Below are 20,029 nucleotides of genomic sequence, written 5' to 3'. Positions count from 1 at the left end.
GTACAGAAGACTTTCATGGCGATATAGATGGAAATAAACCAAATATATAAGTTTTGCTAGGATGACAGTAGAAATTTTTGTCACCACCGAATCCATACTTGGTGCGGTACCCTGGGAAATCGGTCAAATTGAATGGCACCTCTTGTATAAGCCTCAGCCCCACGGCGGCCGCCAGCCCTCGCAAATTCCAGTCCAGAAAGAACCCATTTGATTTGTGGGTCACATGGATTTCGCCACTCTCGTTAATCATCTCCTTGGCGTTCTTGAAAAAACAGTTCATCAGCAACTGATGCCGACTGAAAAAGGAAAATAAAAAAAAAGTTGAGATTTTTATATAGAAGTTTGTGCAAAAGTGAAGTTTTTTTTTGCCTTACCGTTTCTGGGATTCGACTGGTTCGTCTGAACAAAAACCAGCGTGAGGGAAGTTGTAAATGATTCGATCGAATTTAATGGCTCCAAGGTAGCAATGGTTCGCCATTTCGGTTGCGTCTACACCGTGCAAAACCATGCACCCTCTGGTCCTTAGTTCATGGATATTTGCCTTTGCCTTCTTATAATTTCTGAACAAGAATTCTGCAAAATCCATACATCTCCAGCTTCAAACATGAGTCTTATTACTTCATATTAAAAAAATCCCAGTTGTTACCTCTAGAGTCGAGAGAAGTGGCTACCACGTTTGTTGCAGAACCAAAACAACGAGCCAAACAAGCAGAGAAAGAAAAATCGCCTTCGCCCACCAGCAACATCCTTTGAGAACTGCAATAATGGCGTATCCATCTTTCGGGGGCTCGAACTAATTGTCTTTCTTCCAAATTCTCCACGTTCAAAACACATGCTGCAGGAATAGAATCATGCTTGTTCTCTTCCACAAGATCAATGCAAATACTGCCCACGTTTTGATGGAATCTAAAGCTAGAACCTTTGTCACTGTCACTGTCACTGTCACTGTCACTGGAAGTATACAAAGAATACTCTTCGTTTGGGTCCTCTAAATCATCTGATATCTCCTCGCTTTGACGACTCCAACATCTTCCAATGGATTTGAAAAATAGACCCAACAAACATTTTCGAATGAAAGATATTATTTGACCCATTGAATCTCTTTCTCTTCTTTAGATGGAGTTCCAGCACACAGAGAGCCAAGGGAACCCTGCCTGAGAAGAGCAAGATTGTGTGGGTATCTTTACTGTGAGTTTATGACGTTTGATGCGATGTTTGGATGTTTTTTCTTTTATTGAAAACTGGTGTGTGATTTTACTGCCATTTCTCGAGCCAAAAAAGCTGATTTTCCCTCGATCGGGAAACTTGTATAGCTATATCATCATCACTTGTACGATGTGAAACTAAAATACTTGATTCAATGCATTAAACCTTTGCTGTGGACAGATATTTTCACTGATAAATTACCTATTTGGTACCTTAGAATGTTTACGTTCTAGCACAACAGATAAATTCAAATGTTTACGTTCTAAATCCTTGAATGAAACTTCATAAGAAGTAAAGAAATTCAGAACAAAAAAACAAAAAACTTAACAAATCAAGCAAGTGAGTACCTTTGACGTTGATCTTGGTTTTGGCATCGAGATGCAGCTTAGATGCTAAGAAAGAAAAGTAAAGATCTGCAGAGCAAAATGGCCAATGGCGAGAGGGAAAACATAGAAACTGGGAGTATTAAGTCATTATGGTCAACAAACTAAAGCAGAGAGGAAAGAATTTCTGTATTTTTCACCTAAAGCCAAGCTATTCCAATTAGGGGTATTTTTTTATTAAAGTATCCAAATTTCTTTCTTTTTTGTTCAAGTATCGTACCTCCTCTATGTTTCAATGATTTTGACCCAAAGCTCTTGCAGAAGCAGTGTGATTCATACAAGTGTTGGTACTTCCTCTATGTTTCAATGATTTTGACCCAAAGCTCTGCCTCTCCCATTTCCTCATTTTTACAGTCGGCTTTCTAAGTTTTTTTCATTTAGATTTGGAGATTCTTCATAGAATCAGACTTTTATCTTTCATTTCTTTTTTATTAATTTAATATTGGCGTTTTTCTTGAAAAATCATTGGTGATCGATATATTTATCGATATAATACCGATCAGATTATATTTTTTGATCTAACACCTGTAGCAGTAAAACGCGCCCCATGCCCCGCGTTATATGCTGATTTGGCGTCACGTGGGGTATAACACGCCCCCTGCCCCGCGTTATACGCTGATATAGGTTATACGAGAATATAGCGCGGCCCCTGATTCGCGCTATACGCCACGTAAGGGTATAACGCGGATCAGGGGCCGCGCTATACCTGGTTATCTGACACGTGGGGTATAGCGCGGTACAGGGGGCGCGCTATACCTTTAATTACCCACCCGTTCACACTCCAATCCTCCCTATAAATACTCTCATCCTCAATCACTTACATCACACCAAATTCTCTCAATTTCTCTCAATTTCTCTCAAATACTCTCTATGTTTAAGGTATATTTTATAATATTTTTAATATTATATATTTAATTTATTTAAGTATTTTACTTTATTTAATATTTTACAAATATAATTCTTTTGCAGATATATAATGGAAGGCAATATACTTCGCTTGGATGGAAATCATATATCTCGACACTTTGTTGATACGGTAACATTTTAACGTTTTAATTTAATTTAAATTATTAGTAATAATTAATTGATTTATTTAATGCATGATTATTAGATTAAGAATTAATTTTTATAATTATTTATTTTTAGGAGAAGAACCGTGTATTAGATCCTTTTATTAGGAATCTTAAGTTAGTGATACCTAGCTGTGTCTTGCCGTATTTAGTAGAGGTTGGATTTGGTTACATATGTAGATATCAAGGTCACTGTAAGATAGAACCGTACTTTTTTTCTGCCTTAGTAGAGCGGTGGAGGCTGGAGACCCACACATTCCATCTTCCGTGCGGAGAGTGCACGATCACGCTTGAGGATGTTACTATGCACCTGGGGTTCCGGTGGATGGAGATGTGATATCAGGGATAACTTCTGGTTCATGAACTACTTTGTGTCGGGATAATCTAAGACGTGTCCCGGAAAATTTTATCGGAGGTAGGATACTATTAAATTGGTTAGATGCCATTTTTCGGGAGTTGAGCGCAGACGCCTCTGAGGATGAGGTTAAGATGTATGCACGGGCATGCATATTGCAATTGATGGGAGGGTTGCTGATGCCGGACAAATCGCACAACCTAGTTCACTGCATGTGGTTGCGACATCTTAGCGACTTTTGTCTCGCCGGATCATTCAGTTGAGGCTCGACAGTTTTGGCTTTGTTGTACAGAGAGATGTGTGGAGCCACTGACTACAGGCGTAATGCTATCGACGGATGTCTCCTACTGCTACAGGCGTAATTGCGGTGATTCTGGGTGAATGAATAGTCTGGTCTCAGCACCATTCGCACCAGGCTCACGAAGCGGTTCTTTTGGTGAAGATGACGGTTCCTCCATGCGCTCCACATTTAGGTCGAAGAACCTACTACTTGCATGTCTTCCCCTTGAACTATAAGGCATATCGACATTAAGATCGAAAAAGCTCACAATCGATTGCCTCCCCCTGGAGCTTGAAGTCATCGTGTCAAATGGAAACTGCACAGATTGTTGCGTCGATGACATCTCCATATTAAGGTCAAAGAAATTTGCAGATGAATGTCTTCCCCTTGACATGGACGCTGTGTTGCCATACGGATTGTTCGTGGACCCACCTCGATACATATTGTAAGGAGTTGCGGATGAATGTCTCCCCATTATGGTATTAAAATCATTACACATTACTGTAGTCGGGCTGTCAACTTGATCAATTTGTTCAGCCAGCCCATAGTGGGAGCTTAATGATTGACCCCGAACAGTACGTACTTGAACAAAATGTGCATACATCTCAATAGCGGCGTCTGAATAATTACTTTGAGCTTCAACCATCATTTGAACATCATCATTGTTCGAAAGTTCGAACGCTGTATAAGTTAATGGCAACAATGATGTTGGAAATATGTACTGCAATGGCGACATTCTTCTACTACTTCCAACATGAATCTTCCTCGAAATCTTCGTTATCAGCTCCTTAAGAGTTATGTTTCTCTTGAATGATATTTTAACACGCTCATTTGATACGAAAACAACGCCGATTTCATCTTCTCGAATTTCACCATCATAATAAACAATAGCTGAAAGTTGCGCCATTCTTTGAGTTTAAAAGTGCGGCAATATTATATCTGCAAAAAAAACTGAAACAAACCTGATTAAATAAATTATATATGAACGAAAATATAACACAATAAATTTTTTACACATCAACGTAAATAATTTAAATAATATAATTTTATATTATTACCTGCACTGCAAAACTATTTCGACGTATGCTCCCGCTTTTCAATTTTACAAACATAAAAATTAATTGAAAATAATTAGTATAATATTTTTTTTCAAATAATGATAATAAACAATAAGTATAATTAAAAAATTATAACAAAAAATCTTATAACAAAAAATCGCACGAACTTCTAAATCAAATATGAGAAGATTGCCAGAATTATTACTCGTTGACGGAATTGTTTTATTAATTTATAAGTTGAGAGGAGAGATGCAAGGAGATGTGAGAAATTTAACCGACGGAGAAGTGTATTTTTAACCATATAAGGCGCGGTACCTGCACCGCGCTATATGTAATTATTCAGATAAAAGATATAGCACGGATCAGGGACCGCGTTGAATATAATTTACCTCTACGTGGCGTATAGCGCGACCCCTGATCCGCGCTATACCCCTACGTGGCGTATAGCGCGGATCAGGAGGCGCGCTATACACACGTGTAACCCATGTCAGCGTACAGCGCGGTACAGGGGGCGCGCTATACCCCAAGTGATGCCAAATCAGCATATAGGGGCGCGCTTTACTGCTACGGGTGTTAGATTGAAAAATATAATCTGACTGGTGTTAGATCGATAAATATACCGATCACCGATGATTTTTCAGGAAATACACCTTCAATATTAATATTTTACTTTTATTTTTGTGTGTGTGGAGGAAATGGTTTTGATTCCTGTAATCATTTGCAAACTTTGATCAATTTTCATTATTAGATGAAACCATTAGTCACCTAATTAATATTGTTGATGTGATATTTTTATATATGTTTATTTTAGGGTGTGTAAAAATACCTGATCTAATTAACCCGACTCATCGACTCGTCGACCTGAACCTAAAAAAAGGTAATTTTCTATAAAAAAAATTATCCACCCGGGTCGGGTCTGATTCACAAAATTGAATTTTTTCGGGTACCCGAGTTAAGGATTTTTATGGGTAAACTACCTATTTGGTCACTTATATATTATCTAATTTATGTTTTGGTCACTTTATTATTAACTACCTATTTGGTCATTTATATATTATTTAATTTATGTTTTGGTCACTCAATTCTTATTTTTTTCAAAATTATAGCTAATGATACGTTTTGATTCTGTTTTGGTCACCCATATTTAAAAATGAACAATGATGCTAACATGACATTTTTTTAAGAGAAAATAACCTCAGTGACCAAAAATCTTAGATAATATACGATTTTGACCAACTTTTTTTGAATTTGCGAAAATGACCAACAAAATCGCAATGCGATCTCTAATTCGCATTGCGATCTCCACTATCGCAAATTCACGTTGCATTTCGCATTGCGATAGTGGAAAATCGCAACGCGAATTTGCGATAGTGGAGATCGCAATGCGAATTAGAGATCGCATTGCGATTTTGTTGGTCATTTTCGCAAATCCAAAAAAAGTTGGTCAAAATCGTATATTATCTGAGATTTTTGGTCACTGAGGTTATTTTCTCTTTTTTTAATTATGTTTGGATGTTGGACTATGTAATTCGAAATTTCGAACATTTAAATTTGTGTGTGTGTTTTTTAATTAATAATTTGAAGAAAAAAAAGGGTATCCGGATATCCGAATTATGGGTACCTGACACTTCAGGTATCCGGATTTGCACACCCCTAATTATAGTAGCTGGTCAGGTCGGGCCTGACCATGAGGAATTTGCACCCTGACCCGTTGAGCTACCCGACCCATTCTGCTTTGTTTATTTTTTTTCTTTTTATTTCATTTGATTTATTTTTTTTTGTCATGGTTAAATTGCATGTCTATCCCTCCCACTTTGTTAGTTAATTCAATGAAACCCCTTTCGCTTGAATTTATCACACTTCCACCTATTTAATTTATGTCATTTTCAATTTAATCCAGCATGCTATTTATTTATCTATTTAACTCTTCGATTAAATTTGCATTCATGATTTGATTCGAGAGACATAGGTTAAGATTATATTCATATTCATAACCTCTCAAAACGAGATAACATATTTTTTTTAAAATACCAATTTTAGATGGCGTCGAGATACTTTAACTTTTCTCACGTATAACTGACTTTCAAACCATATTTTTATTCAATTTAAATGTAATAATCCAAAATTATTATTTTTAAAGAATTTAAAAAAAATAAAAAAAAATAATCTTGTTTGATCATACCTAACTATTAAAACGACAAGTGACGTATCCAATTTTTAAAATTTATACATTTTTAAAATAAAATACTTTTTAGACCTAAAAACAGTTTATTTGGATTCCGTGCTAAAAAATTCAACAGGCTTTTAGTTTACGAATACATTACTAATGGATCGCTAGATCTTTAACAAAAACCAAGAAACCAGTCTCGGTTGGCAAATTTGAAAAGGGATCATTCTAGATATAGCCAAGTGACTAGCCTACCTACCTTCATCAAGATTGCAACCGAAAGATAATTCACTTAGATGTCATCTCGGAGTATCTTTATAGACTAGAACTTGAATGCTAATGTTTTGGACTTCGGGTTACCGAAACTAATTCGAAAAGACCAAAGTCGAGCCACAACAACTATTAGGGGAACCTTGTTAAAAGTTTCAAAGTTTGGCAACCAACTTTGGAAAATGTTTTTTTCAAAGTTTGGTAAATGTTTCTTTGAAAAATGTTTTCAAAGTTTGGTAAAATTTTAGTAGATGTTTGTTGAAAATATGAATGGGTAAATTCACTTTAGTCATTGCACTTTAGGGTATTTTCAAAGATTAGTCCCTAAGTTTCTACTATAAATACCCTTACCCATTTAGCTTCAAAATCATCCCAAAACATTTCTTTCTTCCTATACTAGAGAGCTTTCTTGTGAGTAGTGAGTGTTTTGTAAACACCTGTAAATTTTCTCTCTTAGTAAAAGATCTGCAGCAGCCCGGAGACGTAAGCATAATTGGCTGAACTCCGTTATCAATTTTCGGGTATTATTTTTCCGCTTTTATTTTGCATTCTCACTAATCTGGTTATAGGGAAATTACTTGTACTCGGTTTATTTTCCTAACAACTGGTATCAGAGCTTTTGGTTGTGAATTTTGTCAATTTTTCTGTGAGGTTACTATTCATTACTATTCACGTGAATAGTGAATTTCGTGAATAGTGAAATTCCGGTCGGCGATACGAGTTTGTCGACGGTGGTGTTCTAATACACGGTGGTTCGCAAGAATTGTCAGAAACGATCCAAAAGAAGCCAGATTCGAGTGGAAGCGATGGCTGCAGACGAAGGGAAGGTGAAAATTGAAAAGTTCGATGGTGCGGACTTTGGCTTTTGGAAGATGCAGATTGAAGATTTTCTGTACCAGAAAAATCTTTATCAACCTCTCTCAGGAAAGCAACCAGAGGGCATGAAGAATGAAGACTGGGCTCTTCTCGACCGACAAGCCCTCGGAGTCATCCGACTGAAGTTGTCCCGAAATGTTGCTTTCAACATAGCAAAGGAAAAGACCACGGCGGGTCTTATGGCGGCTCTCTCCAGTATGTATGAGAAGCCATCGGCCTCAAACAAAGTTCATTTGATGAGGCGATTATTCAATTTGCGGATGACGGAAGGGGCATCGGTGGCACAACACCTAAATGAACTCAACACAATCACAACCCAGTTGAGTTCAGTGGAAATTGAGTTCGATGATGAAGTTCGAGCTTTAATTCTCTTATCATCTCTACCAGACAGTTGGAATGCTACTGTTACAGCAGTCAGCAGTTCGTCGGGAAACAACAAATTAAAATTCGACGATGTTCGGGATCTGGTATTGAGTGAAGAAATTCGACGAAGAGAATCGGGTGAAGCATCAACCTCCTCAGCCTTACACACGGAGTCTAGAGGGAGAACTTCAGAAAGAAATTCAAATCGTGGCAGATCAAAATCTAGAAGGGGAATATCAAGAACAGGAAATAAAGATTTTACCTGTTATAATTGCGGCAAAAAGGGTCACTTTAAAAGAGATTGCCGAGCACCGAAGAAAAATACCGGCGCACAGGAATCTGCCAACGTGACAGAGGAGACAGGTGATGCCATGATTCTAAGCGTCAACAGTCCGATTGAATCATGGATCTTGGATTCAGGGGCATCTTTCCACTCCACCCCATGCCAAGAAATCATGGAGAACTATGTCAGTGGTGATTTTGGGAAGGTTCATCTTGCTGATGATGAAACCTTAAAGATCGTCGGAAAAGGAGACATCCGACTAAAGTTGCCAAACTAGACCACCTGGAAGCTGACAGGAGTGAGACATATTCCTGGCCTCAAAAGAAATCTGATTTCTGTTGGACAGCTTGATGGAGAAGGATATAGCACAACCTTTTCAGGCTGTGAATGGAAGATTACCAAAGGAGCACTCGTCATTGCTCGTGGTAAGAAGACTGGTACTCTCTATGTAACCTCAAATTTAGAGAATATCATTGCAGTAGCAGATGCTGATGGAAAATCAAACCTATGGCACCAAAGGCTTGGCCATATGAGCGAGAAAGGGATGAAGACACTTTTGTCAAAAGGGAAGCTGCCGGATCTAAAAAATGTAGATGTCGGACTATGCGAGGATTGCATCTTTGGCAAACAAAAGAAAGTCAGTTTTGCAAAGATTGGCAAGACACCCAAGGCAGAAAGGTTAGAATTGGTTCATACTGATGTATGGGGACCATCCCCAGTTCCATCTCTTGCAGGCTCACTATATTATGTCACCTTCATCGATGATTCAACAAGGAAGGTGTGGGTTTATTTTCTGAAGAAGAAATCAGAAGTCTTCGATATCTTCAGAAAATGGAAGGCCATGGTGGAAAATGAGACTGGTTTGAAAGTCAAGCGGTTGAGGTCTGACAATGGAGGAGAGTACATAGACAGTAGATTCAGAGATTTCTGCGCAAACAATGGGATCAAGATAGAGACAACAGTTCCCATAACACCACAGCAGAATGGCGTAGCAGAGCGCATGAACAGAACTCTGAATGAACGTGCCAGAAGCATGAGGATACATGCCGGATTGCCCAAATTTCTATGGGCTGAAGCTATCAATACTGCAGCTTACCTGATCAACCGTGGGCCCTCAGTTCCTTTGGATGGCGGAATACCAGAGGAAGCTTGGAGCAAGAAAGAAATAAACCTTTCACACTTAAGAGTGTTTGGTTGTATTTCTTATGTACACATAAACTCTGCTGAAAGAAGTAAACTTGATGCCAAGTCCAATAAATGCGTCTTTGTTGGTTACGGTGGTGATGAGTTCGGTTACCGGTTTTGGGACTACGAAAATCGAAAGATCATCAGAAGCAGAGACGTCATTTTCAATGAAAATGTGATGTACAAAGATAGGTCAACCGCAGAATCAAGTAATACCGAAGTTGAAACAAAGGAATTTGCTGAGTTCGAGGATATTTCTGGAAATGATGTTCAGATCAATCCTGAAGCAGTTCAAGAAGAACCACACACACCAGAACTGAGACGCTCCTCCAGAATTCCTAAACCAACCCAACGGTATTCGCCTTCTTTGCACTATTTGTTGCTGACTGACAATGGTGAACCAGAGTGCTATGATGAAGCAATGCAGGTGGAGGATTCAGTCAAGTGGGAGTCTTCCATGAAAGATGATATGGACTCGCTTATGTCAAATCAGACTTGGGAATTAGCTGAATTACCACCAGGCAAGAAAGCGCTCCATAACAAGTGGATTTACAGGATCAAAGAAGAGCACGATGGGAGCAAACGCTACAAAGCAAGATTGGTTGTCAAAGGCTTTCAGCAAAAAGAAGGTATTGACAACAATGAAATTTTCTCTCCAGTCGTAAAATTGTCTACAATCAGACTGGTGTTGAAAATTGTAGCTGCAGAGAATTTACATCTTGAGCAGTTAGATGTAAAGACAGCTTTCCTTCATGGTGATTTGGAGGAAGAAATCTATATGAGGCAGCCAGAAGGCTTCATAGAGGCAGACAAGAAAAACCTGGTATGCAGGTTGAAGAAGAGCTTGTATGGTTTAAAACAAGCTCCTAGACAGTGGTACAAGAAGTTCGATAGCTTCATGAGTAGCAGTGGTTTTATCAGATGCCAAGCAAATCATTGTTGCTACATCAAGAGGTTCGACAACAGCTTCATTATTTTATTATTGTACGTTGATGACATGCTCGTTGCAGGCTCAGACATGCAAGAGATTATACACTTGAAGCAAAAATTGTCGAAGCAGTTTGCTATGAAGGATCTGGGCGCTGCAAAGCAGATTCTTGGGATGAGGATCAAGAGAGACACAAAGTCGGGGACTTTGATGTTATCACAGGCTGAGTACATCAACAAAGTACTCTCCAGGTTCAACATGCAAGATGCTAAACCAGTAAGTACACCTTTAGGTGTTCATTTCAGACTCTTCAAAGACCAATCACCAAAGACGGAGGAAGAACGTGCACACATGGTGAAGGTGCCGTATGCCTCAGCAATTGGAAGTCTGATGTATGCCATGGTTTGTACCAGACCAGATATTGCTCATGCAGTGGGAGCTGTTAGCAGGTACATGAATAATCCGGGCAAGGTACACTGGGAAGCAGTCAAATGGATCCTCAGATATCTTCGGGGTACCACAAACAAAGCACTTTGTTTCAAAGGTGGAGATATGATACTGACAGGCTATGTAGATGCTGACTTAGCCGGAAATGTCGACATCAGAAGGAGCACTACAGTGTATGTCTATACTCTAGGATGAACTACAGTGAGTTGGGTTTCTCAACTACAGAAGATAGTTGCTCTCTCCACAACTGAAGCAGAATATGTCGCTGTTACGGAAGCCAGCAAGGAGATGATTTGGCTCCAAAGTTTCTTGGAAGAGTTAGGCAAGAAACAAGAAAACAATATCTTGTATTGCGACAGTCAAAGTGCTATCCATCTAGCAAAGAATCCGTCTTTTCATTCCAGGACAAAACACATACAATTGAGATATCATTTTATCCGGTCTCTTCTGGAAGATGGGATTTTGAAACTTGAAAAGATTAGTGGAGCTCAAAATCCGGCAGACATGTTGACAAAGATGGTGACTACGGACAAACTGAAGTTGTGTTCAACTTCAGTTGGCATGCTAGAATAACAAGACCAGACATGCTGCTGCATTGATCGAGGTGTGAAGACATATTAAAATCAGTCTTCAAGTGGGAGATTGTTAAAAGTTTCAAAGTTTGGCAACCAACTTTGGAAAATGTTTTTTTCAAAGTTTGGTAAATATTTCTTTGAAAAATGTTTTCAAAGTTTGGTAAAATTTTGGTAGATGTTTGTTGAAAATAGGAATGGGTAAATTCACTTTAGTTATTGCACTTTAGGGTATTTTCAAAGATTAGTCCCTAAGTTTCTACTATAAATACCCTTACCCATTTAGCTTCAAAATCATCCCAAAACATTTCTTTCTTCCTATACTAGAGAGCTTTCTTGTGAGTAGTGAGTGTTTTGTAAACACCTGTAAATTTTCTCTCTTAGTAAAAGATCTGCAGCAGCCCGGAGACGTAAGCATAATTGACTGAACTCCGTTATCAATTTTCGGGTATTATTTTTCCGCTTTTATTTTGCATTCTCACTAATCTGGTTATAGGGAAATTACTTGTACTCGATTTATTTTCCTAACAAACCTCTGGTTATATGAGTAGACATGTCTATAGGTTTGGTATTGTGGTCCTAGAAATTCTGTGCGGGAGAAAATGTTAATGGATCAACAGGAAGAAGATGGGCATTGACTGGGAGATTTTAGGAGAAAGCAAGAAGGATGACTCGTGGATTTAGTCGACAATGTGCAGTCGAACAAAGCCCGAGGTTGGTGCATGGTGTTTGCAAACTGAAAATGCGAGGAAGCCTTCCATGTCCCAATATTTGAAAACTGCTACTGATTTTGCTTATTTACTTCATTCAACTTCTACATTCTCAAAGAAAATTTTCCACATTCCAGAATAGAAATTGCAATTTGTTTTCAAATGGACCTAGAATTCCTTTTTTACATTAAGACCATCTGAAATTAACCAATTAACCAAAAACACTAAAAAAGAAGAAGAAACAATATTCAATGGTTGAATATGGACGACGCACACAAGAAAAATATTTAACCAATGAACCAAATCATCACAGATACTCACTCTTTTCCTATTTATATCTGAATCTGCCACCATTGCCTAGAATGAAATAAGGTCACATGAATGCTTTAATTCGATGCTGATTTCAGGTATCATCGGCTTGTGAGTGGAAAACAAAGCTCGGGAATGTTGTCGTGATGTCTCTGCTCAAGGAAACAAGCAAAGAACAATTGAAGTTGAGCACACATCACTAACAGTAAGTCTTATACGATAACACAACTGATAACGTTGCTTACTACAGAGGCATATTTGAAACTTACTTGAGGTATTGCAGGGTCATATTGTCGCAAAACAAGACTTCACCACTCTTCCTTGTCAATCCTCCCATCATGTTTTGTATCAGCTTCCTCAAAAGTCTGTCAAAAAAGATCCAAAACTTAACATGTAGAAACTAGACCCAAGAAAACTAAAATTAGAAGAAATACAGCTTCAATTAAATCAGATTGAGTTATTACCTTGTCAATTATACTTTCTATAACATCATCTGAAAGGTTCATACCAGACTCAGCAAGTGTAGCCACTACCATTTGCTTAACCTATAAATGAAAAATATGAATAAAGAGAAAAAATAGAAAGAAAAATATGATCGAATCAAAACCGCAGCACATACCTCCTGTCTCTCAATGTAACCTTGCTGCTTGAGATCGTATAGTTGAAAAGAGACTGCAAATGAAAAATAAAATAAAAGAATTGAGAGAAGACAAAGTACTTAGCTACTGGAAGCTGACATGCTTAATACAACCACCAAGTTAACGTGATTATGTCTAACATGCAAATAGGCAAATAGAGGACTTGATGCAGACAGCTTAAAATATTGGGCACATACACTCAATCTTATCGTCAATAGGGGCGTTTGGATGGAAGACAGAAAGAGCACGAGCAAACTCTTCAAAGCCTAGAATTCCATTATGCTTTGTATCAAACAAGTCAAACACCTGCAGTGAAATCAGACATTCTTCGAACGCAGTTCATGGAAAGAAGCTAATAATTTGAGCTAAAATACTACAAATAACTGGCATGATGAGATTGACAAGAATTCTTTTATCAAGAATGGAAATAAAATATTAACATTATATAAAATATTACCCGATCTGCAAACAAGCTCTCCTTTTTGCTTGTTTTGAATAAGGCCAATTGAAACTCCTCCTGGCAAATATAATATAAACAAAAAACAAATACTAAAAGGATCATCAAGTTCAAAAACTAGACAAACGTAACCAAATGTAGGGGGGGAAAAAGGTAATTAAGAAAACCTTGTTAATCAGCCCGTCATCTATCACTGCACTACTTATCTTCTTGAAGAGTTCATAAGGTGCTTCTATTTCACTTAGAATAACTGCATCAAGATGAGCAAAACAACAAATTCCAGTAAAATGAATTACAAAAATAACACAGGCAAAGTCCAAAGAAGATGTTAAAATTTTGCAAAAGCATTTGACATTATCGTTCTAGCAATAGAGTAAAAGCTTAACAGGAAAAAAAGAAAAGAAAAAGGAAGTTGATAACATACAAACTGTCTCCCTTGCGAGAAGTTCAGGATCCTCAAGACCTCTGGGCTGCTTGTACAAATCAATATCACAACAGTGCAATACAGAAGCAAATAAATGCTTCAATCCGTCTAAGCACTGCAACATGAAACCAAGATTTCAACCAATATTTGTATGCTTCAAACCCAAATGTCCGAGTCTGATTTGTGAAAAAACAGTATGTTCGGCGTCCTCAAACTCAAAACAATAATAGCTGTTGCACAAATGAAACCAAGAAATATCTGAGGAAAACTAATTAACGTTCGCTTTTCATGCATTAGATATACTCAATACAATCAGGCAATGCATACAGCAAATTCATGAATCAAGAAATACAAAGAGACCAGAGAAAAAAAGGAGAGTAATCATAAATATTAAATAATTTCCCATTACATCCAGGTTGATCACAAATCACTAAGCTTTAATTTTTCTGAAGAAATTGCAGCAGTTAGAAGTTGGAATGGTATGCATATATATATATATATATATCGAACAGAAAAATCCAATAAGGAAAAGAAAAATATCAAGAAGCCCAATTCAAACATAAAAAACCACACCTTCATAACAAATTGAACCTGACCAGGATCCAATCTAATCAAACCTGATCAAGATCTATCACAAGCATATAAATTTTTAAATGAAACTATTTACTTTAAGCTAACAAAGATTTAAAAAAACGTTCCTTCTCAAATTTCTCGAGAAAAAACCGAATTTATGTAACCAAAAAGATGTTAATTATTACCTTATCTTTTGTTGGGCAGAGTGAATGGGTGTAGTATGGAAAATCTGTGAAACCAGCAGTGAGTTAAAAGAAAAAAGCTGGTGATAGATAGAGCTGGAGATTACAATGATTTTTATATTTATATATGCAGGCTTTAAAAAATTATATAATATTTTTAATTAATTAATTGTTTATAAATTGAATTAGATGACAATTACCAAAATTTGGCAGTACGTGGCATCTGATGCTGATACTTTGATAGGGAGGTTGCTTTTCGTTTGACAAGAAGAGCTTCACCAGGACGAGGAAATTTAATACGGCGCCGTATTTCTTTTTTGATTAATCGATCTTGGTAGCACAGTATCTGTTTTTATCAAGCAACGAACAGCACTTCATTAAAACTTATAAGATAGTTCGGTTGTGTTGTTTTCAAGAAGATCTAGATTAAAACCGTTATATAGATAGAAAATTTATATATTATTAATAATTAAAATATATTATTTTATAATTATCTTAAATTATTAAAAATAATAATATCGCATATTTTTTTATTAATATCATATGTCAGTAAAAATGTTTTTAAAAGTTTAAGATAATGGCGTACATTATTTTTTTTCATTACACTACTTTGTTAACTAGTCATTTTCGACTTGTTTGTAATGTCGTACATTATTAAGTTATTTATTAGTATTGAAGTTCAAGCTTGGGAAATCCCCATTAGCCTGTTTATTGACCAAAAAAAAACTATATAATTGAATTCATAATAATAACATTACGGACTTTATTAAACTTAGGTACATATATCTTAGTGAATTCTTCATACTTTTATTTATTTATTTATTTATTTTTCTTAAATCAACTTTTCATTGATATTTAATGCATGAATGATAATATCAACTTTGGACTCATTCAACTCAAATTTGGTTGATATTTGAAAATTATAACTTTCTGTAATCAAATCTGCTTAGGCATGACTGATAATATAAATATATTTAAAATTTATTTAATGCACTTTAAAGTGAAATGTAAAATTTATAAAAATTAAAATTATTTTGAAATATATTATTTTGTAAATATTTTAATTTATAATATGATACAACATTATTTTAACAAAACATAAATATACTGTCAAATTACTATTATCAGAAATAATAAGATGTATTTTCTTTCTTTACAAAAATTAGTAGTTTTGTATGTGTGTGTATATATATATATTTTTGAATATTTTAGGGTGATTATAAAGTAATATATATTAAAAAAAAATTATAATCTACATACCACACATATAATATTAACTTTTAGCACTGAGATCATTTGAAAGATAGATTTTCAGATAGATTTTCAATTAGTTGCATCCATATCTAAACTTTCCATAAATTTATGAGAGATTAAAAATACGAATGCATGCACGTATGTAAAAATCGAAATCCGAAATCGTTGAAACTCCTACTGAGCTTGAAGAGAATCACTGATTTGCCCGGATTTGGAGTTACCAAGCATCGAAAACTTTGATCCGATGGAACCCGCCCTCGGCATGCCAGCTCTATGGTAACGACACCGGAAGGATCCCGCATGAGTCGTAGGTGAGCAAAGGCAGCTCGACTTCGACCCCAATGGCTTGCCCGTCGATGCTCGCGGTGTTGCATACAATGTTGGGTGTCTCTCGATTCCTCCGAGTTCACTTCTCCAAACGACAAGTTATGAGAAAGCTTACCCTTACAAAGCTGGCTAGTCTTCGGAGTTTTAGTTACTTCCTCAACTTTTTCCATGGCAACTTGTCAACAAATAACCAAAAATTATTTTTTTAAATAGATTGGTTGAATGTTAATAAACCCTGGAAATTGATAACAGATGAATGTCAGGTTGAAAAAACCTGGAAATCGGCGAAGTAAGATGCGCCAAGTATTCTTGATCCCGTGAAGATGAAGGATTTGTGAAAGGAAATCAAGAACCCCTGGAAATGAATTAGAATCTTTGAGGACGAGGACTAAATGTACTGATTTCCCGTCGGAGAAATCCGACAAAGCATAAAGGATAAAGTGGTTATAAATTTAGCTGAAAGTTCGGTTTGGTTTTCCATTTCGGGACAAGATGTGCTTAATTACCAATAGTTAATCTATTTATTGTTTTAACAACTTATTTCTATATTTAATTTGCATTTCCTAATAAAAATACTGTCCAAATTGTCTAGATTTTGCCAACATTTATTCCCCTATGGATATAATCCGATGTTTGTTTATCTTTGTTCAGCTCAAATCTCCACTTCTGCCTCTTGTATGTATATCTTCGCTTAATAGCTTGCACGGCTTTGCATCGATGAGCCTCGACTTGCTTTGTTATCTTCTCGTAATTCTTGCTCTCGAACTCCGCAAATGCACCCTGCAAGTAGGCACCAGAAATCTGTCAAATAAATGTTTGCAGCTCATGTATGCAAAGCAGAAGCAGATGGGCAACCACGACGAACCTGAATGTCCGGAGTTTTATACAGCTCTTTCACTTTGGCAACACATGCTGGATAGGCTTTTCCGTAGTTCCCCTGGAAATGAAATAAAGTAAATATTTATGTTGCAGCAACAGGGATCTAATTTGGTTGCGACATTGTCTCGCCCAGACTATAAGGCTGCTTATGTCTGGGATGAACCATGGCACAAGAAACTGAAGGTGACTTGGGAAGTAAGGAAGCTAAAGACCAAGAAATTACATTAGTATAATAACGAAATCGGCATAGAATGCACATGTATACTATGTCCAGCCGGGGCAAAGCCAGAAATGGTATCTAAAACGACATTCGCGACGTGTGATTTGAGACTTACATATAACAGTTTCTTTTGGTCGTCGTTTGCACGTTCCAGAGCTTTTACAACCAGCCAAGAGCACTTGGAGTCTTTGATATTGGTTCATATCTAATAGAGAAGAAAGCAATTAGCTAGTAAGGCCTTCAACTAATCACCATCGTTATCAGAACAGCTATTTTCCAAAACTCACCTTGCCAGTTACCTCAGGATCACCAAAACAATCTAGAAAATCATCCTGCAATTTAAAAAGAAAATTGCTAGGTGAACAGAAGAAAACATAGATGTTTAATATTAGCTGAGAAATGTTGTCTTGCAATTAAAGATCACCTGCACTTGATGATAGATTGTCATTTCAACAAGAACATTCCTCAGATCAGTATGATTGACCAGATTCTCTCCTGCCATAAGCAATGCACATGCAACGTGGTTCATCTTGAGAAAATAAGAAGCAAACCCTATAAAACGAATGACCGCGATGTACACTGTCACTAACGATACAAACTGCTTGATCCGACCGATAATGGATCACAAATCTTGGAAAATATAAGCTGTAAAATAGAATGTTACTCACGGGAAGGTAAAATGAGTAATAAGCCGACTTGTACTCAACAATCCTGCGGTAACTGAATCAGGAACAAATCATTTCATGTGTTGTATGCAACACAGAATATCATTTTGCACTCAAGTTGCATTAACTGCAACAATTTCAAACAGTCACTTACGTTGACAATGAGTACATCGATAAATCTTTCTCCCCTTCAAGTGTGGTTATTAAGTCTATCATTTCACCCGAGACGGTTTGAAATTCCACCTAAAATGATTAGGTCACAAACACCAGCGTGATTTGTTTATGTCGAAAGCAAGAGATCATTATGGTATGCAGCCAATGCAAAAAAAAAAAAAAAAAAAACTGACCTCATTGAATAAATCTAGCAAATCGGTGTAATAAGGCTTTCCTGTTGAATACACTAAATTTCGTCCTTATATATATATTTATATTATAAATTATATTATATATTTATTACATTTTTTCTTTTCTTTTCAGGGCCCAACAGCACCAGGCCCAAACCCACGTCAAACCCGTGTAGACTTAGGGTTTCCAGAAACCCTAAGCGCCGCATGCCCTCCCTCGATCTCATCCAGCGCCGTTCTGCTCAAGGATACCATGACCAAATTCCTTGATCCACAGCCCCCACGAGTCTTCGCCATACACGCCTCTATCCCATGCTTCTCGGCAACAGATCAACATCGTGGATGTTTAGGACACCAAAATAGCAAATAACAAGTGTTTTAGTCCAAACAAACCTCTTAAAATTCGGAACTAGAGATAGCATTATTATGTGTATAAATACCCATGTAATCAACAATATCAGGGGGTGGATACGATTTTACAAAAAGATTACACGAAAATTACCCAAGAACGTTAGCAGAGATACGAAAGGCAAAAGCAAGCATTTTTTTTTTGTAAGATTCCTCGGAAATAAATAAGAGAAGGTATCGTTTTTACCTTGTTCATTTGTATTTCACTCTTGCATGTTGATTCCTCCTCGCGATTTAGCTCGAAAATACCAAATAAAAAATTTTGGCCGATGAACGGGAAAAGTTTCTGAGATCTATCTTTGTAGATCTAGCAATCCCGAGGCCCGATCAAAAAAAAACTATTCGGATTTTTGGAAAACCAGAGGAAAAGAGCTTCGTAAAACAAAAAAAAAAGGGTTTTGCCGCCGATGAACGGCGGCCGTCCCGTTCAGCGGCGGCGGCGAGGCGGCGCAAGGTGGCCATCGGCCGTTTTCTGGATTTCATGGTGGCCGTGTTCTTCAGTTGAAGAACACGGTTGAATGTGGAGAGGAAATGAGAGAGGGACGAGTATTCGGGCGAAAGAAGAAGAGAAAATGAAATAAAAAAGCATTTGATCCGTTTATATCAGATCCGCGTTTTGTAATAAATTAGGGTAAACTACCCTTTTGGTCCCTCGCAGCTTTTAAAGAGTTATTTTGACCCCGAATTTGCTTTTGAATTGGTCTCTAATTCTGATTTTCTTTCACTTTAGCCACCTAACTTGTTTTTTGATTCAATTTAATACTTATACTAACCTTTTTTTATTTATTCCATATCATGTAATTATATATATCTATATACGTATTTTCTATATATTTCATCTATATACTTAGTGTTAATACATATATATTATTTTAATTAACTTTTTTTTTTATCTAGCTACTACATCTTATAATTTTATACGTTATTTATGTATTTTTTATTATTTACCAATCTTACTCATTTTATCTTATAATTATATTTCTATTAATATATATATATATATATTTTTTGCATTTACATATGTATATACATATATATATATATATTCATTTTACCTATTATTGATATTTTTCCTTTTTAATACTTTAATATATATATATTTCTTGTTTCATTCATTAATTATTTATTCCATTTTTATTTTATTTATTTCCCCTTTTACTTTTTACTATTATTATTATTTATTTATTTATGCTATC

At 36.5% G+C, this 20,029-nt stretch overlaps 2 protein-coding genes and 2 long non-coding RNA genes across 5 annotated transcripts; all 4 read right to left on the bottom strand.

Annotated features, from left to right (window-relative positions):
• Positions 1-9: 9 nt before the first annotated feature.
• On the bottom strand, positions 10-1,844 carry LOC120161803 (uncharacterized protein At4g26485-like). Of its 2 annotated transcripts, XM_039172014.1 has the most exons (4): positions 1,554-1,844; positions 647-1,154; positions 375-573; positions 10-296 (listed from the first exon to the last, which is right to left on the bottom strand). In XM_039172014.1, the coding sequence occupies exons 2-4, from the start codon at positions 1,092-1,094 to the stop codon at positions 14-16; spliced, it is 930 nt and encodes a 309-aa protein (XP_039027945.1). In that variant the 5' UTR covers positions 1,095-1,154; positions 1,554-1,844; the 3' UTR covers positions 10-13. The 2 variants fall into 2 exon arrangements, with proteins under 2 accessions (XP_039027945.1, XP_039027944.1); XM_039172013.1 differs by lacking the exon at positions 1,554-1,844 and having other exon boundaries at positions 647-1,172.
• A 10,414-nt stretch (positions 1,845-12,258) lies between these two features.
• On the bottom strand, positions 12,259-14,207 carry LOC120162361 (calcineurin B-like protein 3). The gene is made up of 8 exons (XM_039172521.1): positions 13,982-14,207; positions 13,725-13,807; positions 13,558-13,617; positions 13,298-13,406; positions 13,082-13,134; positions 12,927-13,007; positions 12,732-12,827; positions 12,259-12,614 (listed from the first exon to the last, which is right to left on the bottom strand). The coding sequence occupies exons 1-7, from the start codon at positions 14,103-14,105 to the stop codon at positions 12,771-12,773; spliced, it is 567 nt and encodes a 188-aa protein (XP_039028452.1). The 5' UTR covers positions 14,106-14,207; the 3' UTR covers positions 12,259-12,614; positions 12,732-12,770.
• A 2,627-nt stretch (positions 14,208-16,834) lies between these two features.
• LOC120162362 lies at positions 16,835-17,646 on the bottom strand. Its single transcript, XR_005519545.1, has 3 exons — positions 17,532-17,646; positions 17,183-17,254; positions 16,835-17,097 (listed from the first exon to the last, which is right to left on the bottom strand). It is a non-coding gene; the product is annotated as an uncharacterized LOC120162362 (long non-coding RNA).
• A 436-nt stretch (positions 17,647-18,082) lies between these two features.
• Positions 18,083-18,471, bottom strand: LOC120162363. The gene is made up of 3 exons (XR_005519546.1): positions 18,429-18,471; positions 18,236-18,324; positions 18,083-18,136 (listed from the first exon to the last, which is right to left on the bottom strand). It is a non-coding gene; the product is annotated as an uncharacterized LOC120162363 (long non-coding RNA).
• Positions 18,472-20,029: the final 1,558 nt, after the last annotated feature.

The sequence above is a fragment of the Hibiscus syriacus genome, unplaced genomic scaffold (assembly GCF_006381635.1).
Source record: "Hibiscus syriacus cultivar Baekdansim isolate YM2019G1 unplaced genomic scaffold, ASM638163v2 tig00111402_pilon, whole genome shotgun sequence".
NCBI lineage: Eukaryota > Viridiplantae > Streptophyta > Magnoliopsida > Malvales > Malvaceae > Hibiscus > Hibiscus syriacus.
Note: the sequence above shows the minus strand (reverse complement) of the source record. Positions and strands in the feature narration are given on the sequence as shown.

Coding starts and splice junctions, on each gene's coding strand:
- LOC120162361 (XM_039172521.1), bottom strand. CDS start 14,105: ATGTTGCAGTGCTTAGACGGATTGAAGCATTTATTTGCTTCTGTATTG. Junction 13,808..13,981: donor TCTCGCAAGGGAGACAGTTT/GTATGTTATCAA, acceptor ATCTTGATGCAG/TTATTCTAAGTGAAATAGAA. Junction 13,008..13,081: donor GTTACATTGAGAGACAGGAG/GTATGTGCTGCG, acceptor TTTCATTTATAG/GTTAAGCAAATGGTAGTGGC.
- LOC120161803 (XM_039172014.1), bottom strand. CDS start 1,094: ATGGGTCAAATAATATCTTTCATTCGAAAATGTTTGTTGGGTCTATTT. Junction 574..646: donor CACTTCTCTCGACTCTAGAG/GTAACAACTGGG, acceptor TGGATTTTGCAG/AATTCTTGTTCAGAAATTAT. Junction 297..374: donor CCAGTCGAATCCCAGAAACG/GTAAGGCAAAAA, acceptor TTCCTTTTTCAG/TCGGCATCAGTTGCTGATGA.